At 32.5% G+C, this 19723-nt stretch overlaps 1 protein-coding gene across 1 annotated transcript; it reads right to left on the bottom strand.

The window, feature by feature from the left end:
• Positions 1 to 13520: 13520 nt before the first annotated feature.
• LOC143529630 (uncharacterized) lies at positions 13521 to 15360 on the bottom strand. Its single transcript, XM_077025381.1, has 2 exons — positions 14505 to 15360; positions 13521 to 14399 (listed from the first exon to the last, which is right to left on the bottom strand). Exons 1-2 carry the CDS (start codon positions 15358 to 15360, stop codon positions 13837 to 13839), a joined length of 1419 nt encoding a protein of 472 aa, XP_076881496.1. The 3' UTR covers positions 13521 to 13836.
• Between the last annotated feature and the right edge of the window lie 4363 nt (positions 15361 to 19723).

The following is a 19723-nucleotide window of genomic DNA, read 5'->3' as shown; positions in this document are numbered from 1 at the left end:
TATTAATTAAAAGATATATATATATATATATATATATATATATATATATATATATGTTAAAAGTGCAAAGGTGGGAGGGACCCATGGGTGGTTTGTAGTTAAATAGAATCTTCAATTCACATAATAATAATAATAAAATAACTCATCTATTCCAATCAATCCTATGTCATTACAAAAGTGCTTAGTTAAACAAGCAATATTTTGCCAAATCTCATACCCATGGATTTAGCCGACCCAATGAGTTCAACTGTGTAATTAGGTCAAGCTCGGCTTGCTTGATTTACAAACTAGGGCATAGCCCAAATGACTCATAATTCTCACGTTATAACAACCATTTTATATTCTCGCTAACTTCATTTTCCAGATCTAAATGTGTCATTTTTTTCAAACATTAGCAAGATTCAAGTGATTCAAATCTCTTAAAAGAAATATAAATTATAATATTGATTTAAGATAGTGCCCGTGTTACACACGGTGGAACATATTTAAAACATAATATATATGTAACATAATATAAATTTAATCAAATGCAAATGTTGTACTTATAAATAAATGATATATTTCAATATTGTTCAATATTGTTCCATTTGATAGTATTTGAACTAACAATATATTTCAAACCCGGGTAATATTTAAAACGAAAGTACGAAATAATTCGTAGTAGTTGTAGAGATTATAATATTGGATTTAAAATTGAAATAGATTGGAATATAATTTTGAATTTCGATATGTTAATATTAAAGTCTATAACTTATTTTTGTAAAATTCATATAAAGTTGAAAATTATAGTCAAATCACTATTCATTATCATTATTATAAAATTAAGTCTAAATCATATACCAAACATGCATACAATTACCGGAAAGTTAATTTGAATTTTGTATATATATATATATATATATATATATATATATATATATTATAGATTGTATACAATTACCAAGGATATTTTTTATAGATATACAATATTGTATATTGTATATGTTGTATATGGTCCTTAACTTATTAACCTTAATAAACACAATTAGATTAAGTTGTTTAAATGTAACAATATAGTCAAAATTCAAATGTATATAAAAATAATATATTTTAGTTAAATCATTATTATTAATATGGACTATTAATTATAAATTAATGGTTAATCATATACCAAAAATGTTTAGAATTACCATATTCGAAGCATTAACCTCCACTGACCTTAAATATGTTAAGTGAAATTTGAGTGCGTGATCAATTTTATAACTATCCATCACATATACTTATTTATGTAAGATATAATATAAATAGAAACGATAACAAAATTTTGAAATTAGAATCTTAAAACTAACAATATATTTCAAACCCGGGTAATATTTAAAACGAAAGTACAAAATAATTTGTAGTAGTTGTAGAGATTATAATATTGGATTTAAAATTAAAATAAATTCGAAGATAATTTTGAATTTCGATTTGTTAATATTAAAGTCTATAACTTATTTTTGTAAAGTTCATATAAAGGTTGAAAATTATAGTCAAATCAATATCATTATTATAAAATAATGTCTAAATCATATACCAAAGATGCATACAATTACCGGAAAGTTATTTTGAATTTGTAATTTATATATATACACAATATTGTATATTGTATACAATTACCAAAGATATTTTTTATAGATATACAATATTGTATATTGTATATATTGTATATGGTCCTTAAGTTATTAACATTTATAAACACAATTAGATTAAGTTGTTTAAATGTTACAATATAGTCAAAATTTAAATGTATATAAAAATATATTTTAGTCAAATCATTATTATTATTATGGACCATTAGTTATAAATTAATGGTTAATCATATACCAAAATTGTTTAGAATTACCATATTCAAAGCATTGACCTACACTGACCTTAAATATGTAATGTCAAATTTGAGTGTGTGATCAATTTTATAACTATCCATTATATATACTTATATATGGTGATAAATTGTATAACAATAATAAATTTTTTAAATTAGAATATAAATAGAAATCAAATAGTTTTATAAATTATAAAAATACGGTAATATAAGTTATGTTTTAAAATATAGTCAAAATTTAAATCTATATAAAATAATATATTGTAGTTAAATCATTATTGTTATTATGGACCACTATATATAAGGAAAGTCAATATTCAATATTGATGTTAATTAAAGTGTGATTGGGATCATTAAAGTATTTAAATTGCCATATTCATGTTAATTCGGTTATTTAAACAAATAAGTAAAGTCAAACTAAATCAACTGTATTAATGGAATAATTAAATATGTACATGAATATACATGATTATTCAAAAAATAAATATCTATATATATATATATATATTAAAACAATTGAGTTTTATTGAATAAACTCTATTGTTTCCATATATAACATTCACTTCTATGATTTTCTTAACAATTAAATAATTTAAAAATTAATTAAATTAATCAATAACCCACAATTAATTCACGTACTAAGATATTTAAATTATCTATAAATTAACTTTTAGCTAAAACCGACAATTTTAATATTCAGATTTAAATTTCATACTGAAATCGAAACTAACACAATGAATGTTCAATTTTAATATTCAAATTTAGACCAAAACTAACAACATAATTAATTCTTATCCTTACTAAATGTATTTACTCTAAATCTAAATCATCTATAAATAAAAACCGTGTAATAACTATTTTCAAACCCTCAAGTATTAGATGTCCAATTTTTGAAATTTCAAATTTCCACTACTTATTTGACCTCATCTTATACTTCGAAAACCATTTCAACAATCATTTCTATAAATTCGGTATTCCATATTCGTTTGTTTATATCATCATTTTCGCTCTTTTGAAGCTGTTATAACTTATAACTACGACTTTGTATTCAAATTTCTATCGTTTGTTATTGTTTGTAAGTGAAATTCACATATTAATTTAATTATGTTGTCCTTATTTGATCTTTTGGTTGTTATGTAGGCATGTTAGCTTGAGAATTGGATGTATGCAAACTGGTTAAGTGAATGATACATGTTAAAATTTCTGTATTGTCAGTTCTACTTAAATATATATCTCTTGTTCTTATTGTCGGTGTACCTTGAATGAAACTTAATTATTTGAATTGTTTGTATTATCTGCAGTTCATCTTATATGTTGCACACATCTTGCTGCTACATAGGTAGGTCGGATCATGAAGTTTGAGGACCATTCGGAGACTAGCTCGAGCCATGGTAGGACCTGGTCACCAAATGCGTGTTCTGATTGATGTAAGATTTCTTGAAATTCATATTTACAGTTTTATTATTATATGTTGAGAGCTCCCTCTATTCATATTTACAGTTTAAGAACCATTTTGAGACTAACTCTAGCCATGGTAGGACTAGGTCACCAAAAGTTCCACCTGCACCTTCCAAGATTCAATGGACATGATGAAGGTTTTGAGATATGCGAAAATATTGTTGATTTATTTCCTTATCGAAATTATTATGATAATTATTCCGATTACATCCATTGATAATTCTTACTAATTTTTTTTAATAGTTCAGTGTATCTAACATTAATTTATTTTTAGTAATTTCAATTTATAGCCGCCCAACTTGGTAGATTGGCTAATTGCATGGAAAAAGTATTTGATGAAGATTAGGTTGATTATGTTTGTTCTGGTCATTACGAATGTATTTTAGTTGTTAATTTTCTATCATTTTTTATTTTATGTAGCTTAGACAATTCATGTAAATTAATTCATATATGACAATTTTTATTTACTGTGTTAAAATTTTTTAATCTTATCTTGAAAGTTTTAACAATTAGTTATTGTTCCAAAAAAAATGTAACGTTTTTTTATAATAATATTTACGATTATTTATTTTTGTTTTTAAAATTCAAAGCTAACTACTATTGCAACAATCTTTTGTAGTTTTTAGTAGTATTCAGTCTCAACTAACTATCCAACTTTTATATTTAACCAAATTTTAATTAGCATAAATGATAAATTTAATGTAGCTGGAAATTTTAAATAATTTGCTTTTAATTATACTCGAAAGTTAATAAGTTTTGTATTAAAAACTCATTAATTTATCTAACCAATTTAATAAGTGGTGTATTACTTATTTTATTACATTTAAAAAATCTTAGATATTTATTGATAAATTTCAATCATTTATACATTAATTTTTTTTTTTAAGAACCGAATTTGATCACTCTTTTTTATTTTTAATATTCTTCGATCTCAATAAACTTTACATCTTTTATATTTGACCAATTTTTAACTAGACATAAATGTCAAGAATTACCGATTCGTTTAAATTGTTCCGGCCAAATTAAAAATAAAATAATACTAAATAGAAAATAAAAACTTTCCATCTTTTATATTTGACCAATTTTTAATTAGGCATAAATGTCAAGATTAATGTATAAAATTAAAAAAAGAATTACCTAATGAATTTATTGTTAAATAAGGTAATGATGCTAAAGTGTTGACAATAATTTTGTGATAATTAAAAAAATTAATAGTATATTGTTTAGTTACTGAATTTTCAAGAAAAATGTAAAGTTTTTTATAATAATATTTACATTTATTTATTTCTGTTTTTACAAAACCTAAATTGACGACTTCTGCAACAATCTTTTGTAGTTCTTAATAGTATTCAATGTCATCAAACTTTCCATCTTTTATATTTATTTTTAATTACGCATAAATGTCAAGATTAATGTATACAGTTGAAAAAAGAATTATATAATGAAATTAATTTTAAATAAAGTAATGATGTTAAAGAGTTTGAAACATAATTTACTAAAGATTGCAGTCACTTTAATTAAATTTTAATTAGGGAATGACCTCTATGTAATAAAATTAAAATTAACTGGTTTAATTTTAATTATCTATATATTATTTTAATTTTACTTAATTAGTGAAATTAGTAGAATAAAAATTTATTACTTCGATTTAACTTAATACTTTTAACTAAAAAGTCTTTGAATCGAAATAAAAAAATAGTTTAATTACAAAATAATTTATAATATACCTTTATTTAATTATCTTACTATACTATTAAAATAAATTAGCTTGCCTCCACATGCCCCTTTTCTATTGGAAGATTAACTTTATTTCCAAATATATATTGCACTTCTCTATTTTTTACCAATTAAATAAATCAAAATTAAATTCTATTCCTAATAATTAAAATACTCAATGTATTCATTTAAGTCAATAATACCGGTTTTCAAGTTTCAATTCTTTCAACATCATTATACCCTTTCCTTCATACTCAACCTTTTAACCTAATCAACGAAATCCTCCATACAATCGGCTATTATTTTATGTCAATCGGACAATGATTTGATTGGATCCAACATGTTTAATTGACACCGTCGTTCGTCTAAATAAGGGCAATCGACGATAAACGGAATAGTTAATTATTTGAAAACAATCATTGATCTGATTACATCCAGGAAACGATTTCAGTAGACCCATGTCGAATGTTAATCATATATTCACTTCGATGGTTGTTTTACTGTCAATCGATGTTTTTTCTGGTTAGTATGTTTAATGTTTACTTCTTTATATTAATCTTAATTCTTAGTGTTAATTGATATCGTCAATTGATATGGATGTTTCATTGATTCGAAATATCAAATTCCATTATCTATTAAATTTTGTTTATTTGTATTTTAGATTAGATTTAGATTTAGATATTAACCTAGGTTAGCATTTTATATTGTTAGGATACTATGTTTAATTAACCTAGGTTAGTATTTTATATTGTTAGGATAGTATGTTTAATTCTTAATCTTAATTGTTGATGTTAATTGATATTTTTAATTGATAATTTATATGTTTCCTTTGGTTAATGGTTATGGTATTTGTTTCAATTTTAATGTGTAATTGATTCCAATTTTCAATTATGGTATTTTTTTCAATTTTAATGTGTAATTAATTCCAAATTACAATTATAGTATTTGATTTTTATTGATTCATATCATTACTAATACCTAACAACTTTTCAAAATCGGAATTTGAATTCACAGTCAACTTAATGTCTAATTTTGTAAACATGAATTATAATATAATTGAATTTATATCAGTTATGACTTATGAGTTATTATTATTTTTTTATAAATAAATCCCTAATTATTTTCTGCGAATTTACTATATTTATTAATCGGTTATTATACAAAGCCCTAATTGTATTCCCTAAATTAACTGTATTTAGACCTTTCCTTTTTTTTTAACAATTCAAACTTTCTAACAAATACTGTTTATCTATATATACTATAACCAGAATAAAGAGATTCACACACTTCTCACTTACTTACTCATCGATTCATATATGTATCATTGTCAAGGTTTCATTTTCTTTCATACAGATAATTTTTTTATTTCTAATTTTATTTGTTTCTAAGAATTATAAATGTTAATTACTGAATCTTGAATCTTTGCTTGAATTTTTACAAGATGAGATGGTATTATTATATACAACTATAATTGTTTATATTTCTTTTTTTTTCTTCCTCAATATATAAAATTAATTGTTATAATGTTTGTCTTATTAATAATGTTGCTAACCCGAATGAGGAGTATCTCATTATCGTCCTTCAATTCGCACGAGTCAAGTACTATGGAGGTATCATTAACAATTATATCTTTTATATTTTACCCTTCAAATTCTTTATAGTTAATAATTTTAAATTTACATATGTGTATATTTTTTGCCAGAAAATGTATATGTTCAAAACTCCTATGGTAACGCTGTTTCAAGGTTGCTGATCAATGATTACTTGTATGAAGTGCTTGATTACTAGAAAAGGTAATTTCTTATAACTATTTAATTATAATCTAATTTTATTCCATGTATACATTATTATTTATTTCAAACACCTTATGACTTGCTTTCTTTAAATAATAATCCTCTCAAGTCGATGTTTAAGTATCTAAACCGGTTGGTTCATCTATGTTGCTAACTGTTAAGGATGTAAGACCAATACGTATCATTTTGCATCCATGGGTGCTATGTAGTTTGTTTGTTGTCTTTTGTGTTTATCGACACTTCTGTTATGGATTTCAATGTTTTGGTAATGACATTGTCGTAGACTATTTAACATGTTTAGATAATATGGTATGCTGAAGTTTGTATGCTTTATCCTGATGATGATTGCAAAATGTAATTTTTGGTATTATGTTTACCTTACTTTAATATTGTCTTCAGCAATTCTATACATATAAACTTAATTAAATCATATATAACAAACTAGGAAAGTACTAATGTTAAATAAGACATAGTATTATGTAACATGAACGTATGTAATTTACTTATTCAATATTTTTGTCAACTATTAACATATATAAACATATGTTAAGTAAACAAAAGATGTGAATGATTTATTGCTTTCTGTATAATTTTGTTATTAATGGAATTACTATATGTTAGTTTAGACTTTTAAACATTAATAATCTATAATTTCAACCATATTTAAGTTTTCGATTTCAAATTAAATAGTTAGTTATCGTTTATTTCTTTATTTATTCAATATGTATATTTTAGAAAATTAGTATTAAATTTATAGTTTCACATATGGAAGTTTGTTGTATCAAATTATTAGATAATTTTAAATTTTAACTACTTTTTTATTTTGAGAGTTACATATAATTTGTAACTAACAATCACTAAAAATAGGAATAAATTCATCAATAAATGTAGATTGTTATTTTTTTTAATGTTGACATCTAATTAGTTAAAATTGGACCAAATTCATCAATAAATGTAATTTCATTTAAGTTTTTCGTTCAAATTATCATCAAAGTTTATGGTAATTTGATTTTGGTTATTTATTATGAACAATAATTCTGTTTTACATATGTCATTACTAACAAAAATCTCGGTCATTCCTTTTAATTCGTAATAAATATAGTTGAAAATTAATTTTCCAACATACTCAATATTATATAAAATACACTAAATAGTACAGTATATTGATTTGGTCAAACAAATTAAACAATCATAATGATTCTTTCAAAAGAGGAAACTTAATTTAGGCAAAATAAAATCCAAACAAACTTTTCATAACTTATTGAATTATTATTTATATAGAAAGGACATAATTTATGCTAACCATAGAAACTTGGTCTTTCCTTAAAATACTTTTACCATAAACTTTCACACATAAACTTCAAGCCTATATATTGAATACTTGAGCTTACAAAATATGTCACTCTTAAATTATCACTCCTAATACTTGGTGAGTTATTAACTCGGAGATTAAATAATTTGGAAGTGTTGATAACAATTTAAGTTCAATTATATTATAAGATTGAAGGTATGTACGATTTGTTTGTAAAATACGCTACTTTGTATAATCGATATAATTATACATCAGTCTATGTAACTTATTGTTCTCTGCATGATATAAGATTTCTAAATTTTCACATGTTAATCGTATTTTTTTTATTTTATACTTTAGATGTCTTCAAGATCCAAGAGACGGACTAATTCTCAATCATCATCTTACAATAAGAGGAATAATGCAAATGGTTAGTGAGTTTAATAATTTAAGGTTACTCTCTAAGTACAATGTTATAATAATAATAATAATTTTGTTTGCAAAACGTGCAGTCTCATCGTCTAGACAACCATTGCGTATCATATCCAACTGTAATAATTTTTTATAAACCATCAATTGATTAAAAATGTTAATATTTTATGACCGTCTTTTTTTATTAGATCTAATATTTTATTAGATGTACGGCAAGTAACATTTTTGCTATTAGTCATGTATTTTACAACGCAACATACTTAATTAATAAAACTAATTTAAAGTAACATTTTTTACTTAAAAGCAACATATAATAATACCATTTTATTAACTTTTTTACAAATTTTATATCAATTTATATATGTTTTTATTAAAACATCGAAATATGTCAATCCTTTTACATATATCTGCCGTGATTCTTATATATAATTATTTTAGCGTAACACAATAATAAAAATGATGCCTACATGTATCTAGATTAAAAGGTTTGACTTGAAATGTAAGACCCCGACTCCCGGTGGTCCCACAGTTGGTACTCATACACGATATTTACAAAAATGCTTAAACTTAAACAGTCCATTCCATTAAAATAATAATTCAGAGTATAGGTTCAGCGGAAAATTATTAAAAAAAATTCCCAAAATCAAATTGAAATGTATTTAATAAAACATTAAAAGAGAATGTTTAATTTTATTGAAACTTCCGACTAAGTATGCCTTCAACCGACCGAGTAGTCTCGAGTACGTCCAAGCGGTAGGCATCCTCCTCTTAACCTGAAAGTCACACTAACATGTACACAAAGTCAGCTTAAGCTGAGTGAGTTCAAGTTTAAATAAATAACATCTTTAATAATAATAGATTTTCATTCCTCAGAAGCCAAAGTAAGCTACGGTAGCCCCTGCAGAAAAAAAAATCATATCGGCATTAATAATAGGTAATCATTCTTATATATAAACATCTCTATACATGCTTTCCTATATAATATATATATATAAATATTTATATATAACATCCAATAATAACTTTCAGGGCCGAGAAAACGTACAACCCCAACACGTAACATTCCATTATCGCGTGCAAACACGAAGTTGGCATACGTAACATCCGTAGTCGATAACAACTACAAAATTCGCCAAATATTGGCCATTCAATAATATATATACATACACATCCATACATCATCCAATAATATCATCCCAAGGCCTATCCTATATAAATAAACCTATGCAAAATAATTTAAACGGTTCTTCAAGCAAAATAGTTGAAGTGTACATGCTAGCCCAAAACAAAAAAAAAAGTAAAAAGGGCATCATGAACTCACGTGACACAAGGCACGAAATCACCACGAGCTAGAGAATCCCTAAGTATCCCCACAACTCAAACGCCTGTCGGTTTATAAACAATCATTACTAACGACACCGAAAGGACTCATTTATCCTACGGGACATTCTAACACGGTTCGAGTACCTAAGGCCTCAACCTCATCAATCTCATTCATAACAGCTCCCGGGCCTTACTTATACCCACACGACTCTTAGATACTCCCAGGAACAAAGATTTCCCAATTTGCCCCCGGAAGCACTATGTGATACTAACACGCGCGTTTAAGAGTCGGTTAGGCTATTAACATCCAACTCAGCCCCATGTGGACCCAATATGATGAATTCACAGTCAACAAGTCCACACGACGCTACACGTGTCAAATGAGTCGGTAACTCTTAAGTACAAAGTACCAACTATTCAATAAACGTGGATTACCATTGTACCGACCCATTTGATTAACCGACAACCAATTCATCCCATCATTTTTAAGATCAATTTCTTACAGTCCACAATTTTTACCAAGGCTATAATATTCGAATTGGTTGTTGATTTCTTCCTATTAATGCGTTAGACATCACAAACACAAACTAGTCAACCGAATACTAGTTTTCAATTACAATTAGTTGACCAGTCAAACGAACACCAAAAGACATGATCTTAAAGTATGATATACTAGCCATACCTAGGAAGATTATAGTGTAAATGCCTCAATCACTTTAGTCCCGAAACTGCTCAAACGGACAGCCACCCGGTAAGACTAAAACAAGCAGTTTATGATCAATACGTGATACATAAAGATGGATTATGGTGTAATAGACCTGGGGAAACATAGAGCTCACCTTCAATAGAAGTTTTATGCCCACACCCTGGCTGTAAACAAGATGATTGCAGGGGTGAGCTACATCTTTGCTGGCCGTTCAATTTAAGAAAGAAAAAAAAAGTGAAGCATGTGTGGAACATGATGAGTGGATGAGTAGTTTAATAATGGTGAGCTGCTCTTGATGTCTTGGTCGGCTAAAGGAGGAAAAAGGTAAGAAGAGTAGTTCGGAGAACATGGTGAGTGCAAGAGTGGTTGAATGATTCAACCTGAATCATCTCTTCTGTATGATATAATATCAAAGTTACACCATGGCCCCTCCTACTTAAAGAATATGGCATTTGAGAGGAAAGCTAAATAATTTAACGGACCGGGATAACGAGAAGGAAATTAACGGGTGTTACAAGTCTACCCCCTTACAATGGGATTCGTCCCCGAATCCCGATGCGACAGGAACAACTGCGGATACTGTTTCATCATCTCATCTTCGGATTCCCAAGTAGCCTTGGAACCCTTACGGTGCTTCCACTGCACCTTAACCTGCCTAACTACTTTATTCCTCAAACGTCTTTCCTGACGGTCAAGTATAGCGATAGGCTCTTCTACATAGTTTAACTTACTATCAAGCTCGAAATCATCAAGAGGCACATGGGCCTCCTCATCTGTTAAACATTTCCTCAAATGAGACACGTGGAAAGTAGGATGAATCCCTGCGAGTTCGTCGGGTAAATCCAGTCTATATGCTACCTCACCAACTCGTGACAAGATACGGAACGGACCAATGAATCTCGGACTGAGTTTCCCCCTTTTATGAAAACGAATAATACCCTTCCAAGGAGAAACTTTCAACATAACACGGTCACCAACCTCGAACTCAATAGGTCACCGCCTTTTGTCCGCATAAGACTTTTGACGATCCTGAGCGGCCTTCATTAAAGCCTTTATCTTATCGAGTTTTTCAGTCGTGGCCTCAACCACTTCCAAGCTACCCAACTGTTTTTGACCAATAGAGCCCCAACAGACCGGAGTACTACACCTACGCCCATACAACATCTCAAACGGTGGCATTCCAATCGCAGCGTGATAACTATTATTATACGAGAACTCGACTAACAGTAAGTGACGATCCCAACTACCACCAAAATCGATAACACAAGCCCGCAACATATCTTCCAGTGTTTGAATGGTCCTCTCGGATTGACCATCCGTCTGATGGTGATAAGCGGTACTAATAAGAAGTTTGGTACCCATCTCCTCATGGAATTTCTTCCAAAATCTGGAGGTAAAGCCCGTCTCCCTATCCGAAACAATAGATACAGGCACTCCGTGCCTAGAAATGATCTCACGAATGAACACATCGGCCAGCTGCTTAGAATTAAAAGTTTCTCTAATTGGAAAGAAATCAGCGCTATTAGTCAATCTATCCACGATTACCCAAATTGTGTCATAACTACCCTTAGGAGTACGAGGCAACTTAGTCACAAAGTCCATCGTAAGATGCTCCCACTTCCACTCAGGTATTTCTAGGGGTTGTAGCTTCCCGAAAGGCTTCTGGTGTTCAGCCTTAACTTGTAGACACGTCAAACACTTACTCACGTACTGAGCCACCTCATACTTCATCGCGGGCCACCAGAAATTCTTCTTCAGGTCTTGGTACATCTTGGTCGCGCCCGGATGAATGGAATAGCGCGACTTATATGCTTCATCCAATATCTGGCTCCTGAATCCTCCATGCTTGGGTACCCATAAACGACCGTCCTTATACTTCACCCCGTCACCGACGTTTTCTAAAAATTTCTCCTGACCCCAAATACGTTCTGACATAATCCATTCCTGAACATTGGCTATCTGTTTTAAAATATCATGTCTGAGGATAAGCTGGTAAGACATACGAATAGGATTCGGTCTCTTCTTCCGGCTCAACGTGTCGGCTATCACGTTAGCTTTGCTGGGGTGATACATAATCTCCAGATCATAGTCCTTCATCAATTCTAACCACCGATGCTGACGCATATTCAGTTCCTTTTGTTCGAAGAAATACTTTAAGTTCTTATGATCGGTATAGATAATACAAGGAATACCATACAAATAATGTCTCCATAACTTAAGCGCGAACACAACCGCTGCTAGTTCCAAATCGTGAGTAGGATAATTCACCTCATGAGGCTTTAACTGCCGTGAGGCATAAGCTATGACTCGACTCCGTTGCATCAGAACACATCCAAGCCCCTGATAAGAGGCGTCAGAGTAATCAACCAGATCCTCGGTGCCATCGGGTAAAGCTAAAACTGGAGCATGCGTCAACTTGTCCTTTAATTCAAGGAAAGCCTCCTCCTGCTTAGAACCCCACACAAACTTAACATTCTTCTTAGTCAACTTGGTTAACGACGAAGCGATTTTTGAGAAGTCGGGAATGAAGCGGCGGTAATACCCTTCCAATCCCAGAAAACTACGAATTTCAGACGTTGACTTAGGAGGTTCCCATTCGTTCACGGCTTCCACCTTTGCAGGGGCGACCAGAATACTGCTCGAGTTAATGACATGACCCAAGAATTGAACCTCACGTAGCCAATAAGAACACTTAGAAAATTTCGCGTACAATTTATTCTTTCGCAAAGCTTCCAAAACTTCAGTGAGATAACCAGCGTGATCGGACTCACATTTGGAATACACAAGAATGTCATCGATGAACACAACAGAACGATCAAGCATCGGCCTACACACCCGGTTTATAAGATCCACGAACGTAGCCGGTGCATTAGTAAAACAAAAGACGTCACGAAAAATTCATAATGCTCATAACGAGTGCGGAAGGCAGTCTTAGGGATATCATCCTCACATATTTTCAACTGGTGATACTCGGACCTAAGGTGGATTTTTGAAAACCAACTAGCTCCTTGGAGCTGATCAAATAAGTCGTCGATCCTTGGTAGAGGGTATCGATTTTTCACAGTAAGTTTATTCAATTCACGGTAGTCAATGCACATCCGCATGCTACCGTCTTTCTTTTTGACGAACAAGACTGGGGCACCCCAAGGTGAGATGCTCGGTCGAATGAAGCCCTTGTCAAGCAAGTCTTCCAATTGAGTCATAAGTTCTTTCATTTCATTTGGTGCTAGACGGTAAGGGGCTCGAGCAACAGGTTTTGCACCTGGAACAAGGTCTATTCGGAACTCGACTTCGCGATCCGGCGGCATATCTGACAAATCATCAGGAAAAACATCCGGGAAATCCCGATAGGAACATCACCGACAGTAGCATCCTCGGTTTTCACGTTTATAGCATACGCCAGATACGCTCCGCACCCACGTTGCACCAATTTTCTCGCCTTAAGCATGGATATGATAGGTGGAGTTGCACCATTCCGATCACCGAAGACCATAATATGGGTCCCATCCGGGGCCCTTAGACGTACAAGTTTCTGACCACAAATGATCTGATCATCAACACTCGCGAGCCAGTCCATCCCAAGCACCACATCGAAATATCCAAGCGGCATCAAGTACAGTCGCACCGGAAATCTATACCCAGACAACTCGATGGTACAACCCTGAATAGCCCTAGACACGGATACAGACTTTCCTACGGCGACCTCAACATCAAACACATCAACTACGCGCTCGGGTAATTTATTCAACAAAGAACAGAAAGTGGTAGACACAAAACTTCTACTGGCACCCGAATCAAATAAAACGGTTGCCTGTATTTCATCAAGTAAATAGGTACCTGGTATAATATTACACTACTTACTTAGCTACTTGAACACACAAACGTTTCCAAAGGAAAAGAAATTCAAAATGGTAAATTATAATGACGTATTGGGAAAAGTACCCGAAACAACGTCCGCATCATCCTTTGCCTTTTTCTTGGTGATATTGAAGGCCCTCGCCCTGACCTTTGGCTTTTCTTCCAGTTTCCCCCTCGAGGAAGTTCCCGGGTCCCCACAAGTCTTGATAGTAGGGCAGTTTGATGCCAAGTGACCAGCTCCCTTACAACGGAAATAAGTCAACGTCGGACACTCGAAATAGGGGTGTCCAACCTTATCACAACGAAAACAGGAACTAGACCCATGCTTACATTCCCCTTTGTGTTGTTTCCCGCACTTCTTGCACTTTACAAACGCCACATCCTTCTTAAAATCCGAATTCTCAATCTTAGCCCTCTTCTCGGCCGAATTAAAGTTGTTTCCCCCGGGTCGTTTACCGTACGAATTTGAATTCCACGTCTTCCTAGTCTCGGTTGGCGGTAACTTCTCCCTCTGATCGTATAATGTGCCGGCTAGGGTAACCACTGAATGAAACGAGTTCATGTTAGTGGTCATCACACCCCTTCGAATATCCGCCGGAAGACCCTTCTCATACTTTTTAATCCTCTTGGCTTCAGGAGTAACCAAATCGGGACATAAGCGAGCCATCTTATTAAACTTCATGGTGTACTCCCGATGAGTCATACTGCCAGCCTCCAAGGTTAAGAAATCTTGTTCAATCTTATCCAATTCGTGTGGAGGACAAAACTGATCAAGAACCAACTTTTTCAACTCAACCCAAGTCATCCTCCTAATAGAACGATCACCCATAGCCTGCACCAGATTATCCGACCAACATAGCACTTCAGAACGAAACGAGGCAGTTGCGAAGGTCACCATGTCCTCCCCCTTACACTTACTAACCCTCAATACGACCTCCATTTCTCTCACCCACTGATGTGCTGCAATGCATCCTTAGTACCGTCGAAGGAAGGAGGGCCACACTTCTTAAAATCTCCATACGAACAACCTCGGCTAGATGAACTAAAGGTGCGGACCTCGTCTTCATCCTCACTCGGCACAAACACCTCTTCCTCCCCGGCTGGCATCTTCTTACCCATCCCTTCCTTATCCGAACTCTTACCCTGCAGTGATTTTTCCATGGCCCTGACAGCCTCAGTAACGATTTCGGGAATGGCGCTATGGAGAACTTGGTAAACCTCATCCGCGATAGCCGCGCGTATAGCAGGATCTAGGGCAGGGTTACCCTCTTCCTCATTGATAGGGGTTTCTTCCTGTTGCGGGGCTGGATCACCTCTCTCGGCCTCGGCACGTGGCTTACGACCACGACCACTACCACGACCACGAACACTTGGACGTCCTCTCTTAGTTGCACGATTAATAACCATGTCTTTTCCCTACAAATACAGAATTGTAACACGGTCAATGAACTTTAATGCTAACGCCATGAGAGTTAGCCATATCCTATCCATACAAAGACAGAACCCTAACATAGTCAGACACAAGTAGTATTTAGAACATGGAAGGTAAAGGTAAACTGCTAATAACGTTGATCAAGTGTTATTAGTCGTTTACTTCACCGGCCCGTCCTAAGCACCCCCTGCTCCTAACCATATTAGCATCCCATCTAACACTTAAACATTTAATCATATTCTGGAAACCTTAAAATTCAAGGAATGACAAAACAATTAAAGTTACCTCTTGGCGTGCAGCTACTCGCGGTTGGCATATTAGTCTTTTCCCTTACAGTTCGAGTCCAAGCATTCGGGGATGCTCGAATCCCTCGAACCATGGCTCTGATACCAACTTGTAAGACCCTGACTCCCGGTGGTCCCATAGTTGGTACTCATACACGATATTTACAAAAATACTTAAACTTAAACAGCTCGTTCCATTAAAATAATAATTCAGAGTCTGGTTCAGCGGAAAATTATTAAAAAAAATTCCCAAAATCAAATTGAAATGTATTTAATAAAACATTAAAAGAGAATGTTTAATTTTATTGAAACTTCCGACTAAGTATGCCTTCAACCGACCGAGTAGTCTCGAGCACGTCCAAGCGGTAAGCATCCTCCTTTTAACCTGAAACTCACACTAACATGTACACAAAGTCAGCTTAAGCTGAGTGAGTTCAAGTTTAAATAAAAAACATCTTTAATAATAATAGATTTTCATTCCTCAGAAGCCACAGTAAGCTACGATGGCTACGGTAGCCCCTGCAGAAAAAAAACCATATCGGCAATAATAATAGGTAATCATTCTTATATATAAACATCTCTATACATGCTTTCCTATATATAATATCCAAAAATAACAATCAGGGCCGAGAAAACGTACAACCCCAACATGTAACATTCCATAAGTGTACATGCTAGCCCAAAACAAAAAAAAAGTAAAAAGGGCATCATGAACTCACGTGACACAAGGCACGAATTCACCACGAGCTAGAGAATCCTAAGTATCCCCACAACTCAAACGCCTGTCTGTTTATAAACAATCATTACTAACGACACCGAAAGGACTCGTTTATCCTATGAGACATTCTAACACGGTTCGAGTACCTAAGGCCTCGATCTCATCAATCTCATTCATAACAGCTCCCGGGCCTTACTTATACCCACACGACTCTTAGATACTCCCGGGAACAAAGAATTCACAATTTTCCCCCGGAAGCACTATGTGATACTAACACGCGCGTTTAAGAGTCGGTTAGGCTATTAACATCCAACTCAGCCCCATGTGGACCCAATATGATGAATTCACAGTCAACAAGTCCACACTACGCTACACGAGTCAAATGGGTTGATAACTCTTAAGTACAAAGTACCAACAATTCAATAAACGTGGATTAACGTTGTACCGACCCGTTTGATTAACTGACAACCAATTCATCCCCATCACTTTTAAGATCAATTTCTTACAGTCCACAATTTGTACCGAGGCTATAATATTCGAATTGGTTGTTGATTTCTTCCTATTAACGCGTTAGACATCACAAATCACAAACTAGTCAACCGAATACTAGTTTTCAATTACAATTAGTTGACCAGTCAAACGAACACCAAAAGACATAATCTTAAAGTATGATACACTAGCCATACCTAGGAAGATTATGGGGTAAAGGCCTCAATCACTTCAGTCCCGAAACTGCTCAAACGGACAGCCACCTGGTAAGACTAAAACAAGCAGTTTATGATCAATACGTGAGACATAAAGATGGATTATGGTGTAATAGACCTGGGGAAACATAGAGCTCACCTTCAATAGAAGTTTTATGCCCACACCCTGGCTGTAAACAAGATGATTGCAGGGGTGAGCTACATCTTTGCTGGCAGTTCAATTTAAGAAAGAAAAAAAAGTGAAGCATGTGGGGAACGTGATGAGTGGATGAGTAGTTCAATAATGGTGAGCTGCTCTTGATGTCTTGGTCGACTAAAGGAGGAAAAAGGTAAGAAGAGTAGTTGGGAGAACATGGTGAGTGCAAGAGTGGTTGAATGATTCAACCTGAATCATCAGTGACATTCGTCAATTTCGGGTCACTTTTGTTATGTAAACCCGACCCGTTTGTAACCTGAACATTTCAAAAATATAAAATATTGGATCTACTCATTTAAAATATATAAAATATATAAAATATTGTTTTTTTTATATTATGCATTGTTTGACCATTTAAACATACCAATTTTTATGCAAACCATAGAAGAATCTTTATACCCAACCCTTCACTCATTCCCTATATATACACACACCCATCTTCTTCATTTTACTCTTGCTACATCTCCAAAAACTTTCTCAAAACTCCATAGATTCAAGGTTGTTATTTCTTATGTATTCTTGAAGTTTTGACTTCTGAAGTCAAACTAACTATAGTCTTTCATTATAACTTGTTCATCTAACATTACTAACTCTTGAATATGGTGGTACAACATATATATAATACACACCCCTTGTTTCCTTTATTTGTTACTTCACCGACTCTGGTTGGTTAAGTTTCCAATGTCATAAGGCAAGGCTTCATGGAGAACTTCGTGTTCTTGATATATATTTACACACACATAACTTATTATACATATCACTTATGACAAACTTCTAACCCTTTAGTTTGTTCATCTTATTTACAAGTTCCATGGTGTGGGTTTGTATAAGACTAACCTCGGTTTAACCGAAACTAGTCCAAACCGGAAACCGAACTTTTGTTTACTAGTTTTGTTAAAATAGTTGTTTAAACATGTTTATTGCTAGATTTGAGTTTCAAAAATCATTTTTACAAGTTCTTTGATATTAAGCATATGGAATCCATCTATGAACTCGTTGGGAGATGGAAACCAAACTAAACCGAAACTTTTGCTTAAAAGACTTGTAGTTAACTTTTTTGTTGTAAAATTTAAGTTTTCTTCATTTATAAACCAATATACAAGTTCTATGATATTTGGGCATGTAGAAACCATCTATGAACCATTTGTGAGATGGAGACCGAACCAAACCGAACTATACCGACTTTTACTCGCTTAAGACACACAAGTGTGTTTTTAGCTATCAAGACTTGTATATTTCTTTAAAAAATAGTTTACAAACTGATTTTAATTATTTTCTTAAGTAATTGGGATAGTTGGATCCAACTTGATCTCATAACATAGTTTGGACCGACAAAACCGAACACTCGATTAACTTGCGTTGTTAGTTCTAAACAATAGATCTACATACTTGGTTAAGTGTTAGTATGTTTTAATGAGTTATCTCATAACAATTAATATTTTGGAAAGTTGACTTTGGGTTTGACCATTTGTCAAGACCCGAACCGACAACCCGAACACTCGTTAAAAACCCGTTTTAGTATCTTTAGCCTAATGGAACTTGCATTTTAGTATTTTCCCCACCTTATTACTTAACATTGGTTAAGTAAATATTAAGGTTAGATACTTTAACCCGGTTTTGAGCAAACTTACATTTTTTAAAAGGGTTATTATTATAAATTCTTAAATAGTTACATTTTAAACCTTGAACTTTAATTGATTAGTTTTTGCAACAATTATTTTATTTAAAGATCTTCAAGACAACCTTTCTAAATCTAAGACTTTCTTTTATTTAGGCTTCATACGTTAAACTCGTCGTTCCGGCAAATCTCCAAATAATCAATCTTTCAAGTTTATTACTTGAACGTGAGTAACTTCATACCTCGTTTTCTATCTTTTATTTTGGGGGTGACATTTCAACTTATCTAAACTAAATGTTTTATACTTGGGTCTTAAACCACAAACGTTGTTGTATACCTTACTTGAATAAT

This window comes from Bidens hawaiensis, unplaced genomic scaffold, assembly GCF_021521415.1.
Source record: "Bidens hawaiensis isolate Kalapana, Puna unplaced genomic scaffold, B.hawaiensis_p1.1 tig00008633_1, whole genome shotgun sequence".
NCBI lineage: Eukaryota > Viridiplantae > Streptophyta > Magnoliopsida > Asterales > Asteraceae > Bidens > Bidens hawaiensis.
This window is presented reverse-complemented; position numbering and strand designations above follow the sequence as displayed.

Bases quoted from the DNA above. Each gene is read 5' to 3' on its own strand.
- LOC143529630 (XM_077025381.1), bottom strand. From the start codon at position 15,360: ATGGAGGTCGTATTGAGGGTTAGTAAGTGTAAGGGGGAGGACATGGTG. The intron at 14,400-14,504 runs GTACTTTTCCCA...ATATTATACCAG, and splicing joins TGATGCGGACGTTGTTTCGG to GTACCTATTTACTTGATGAA.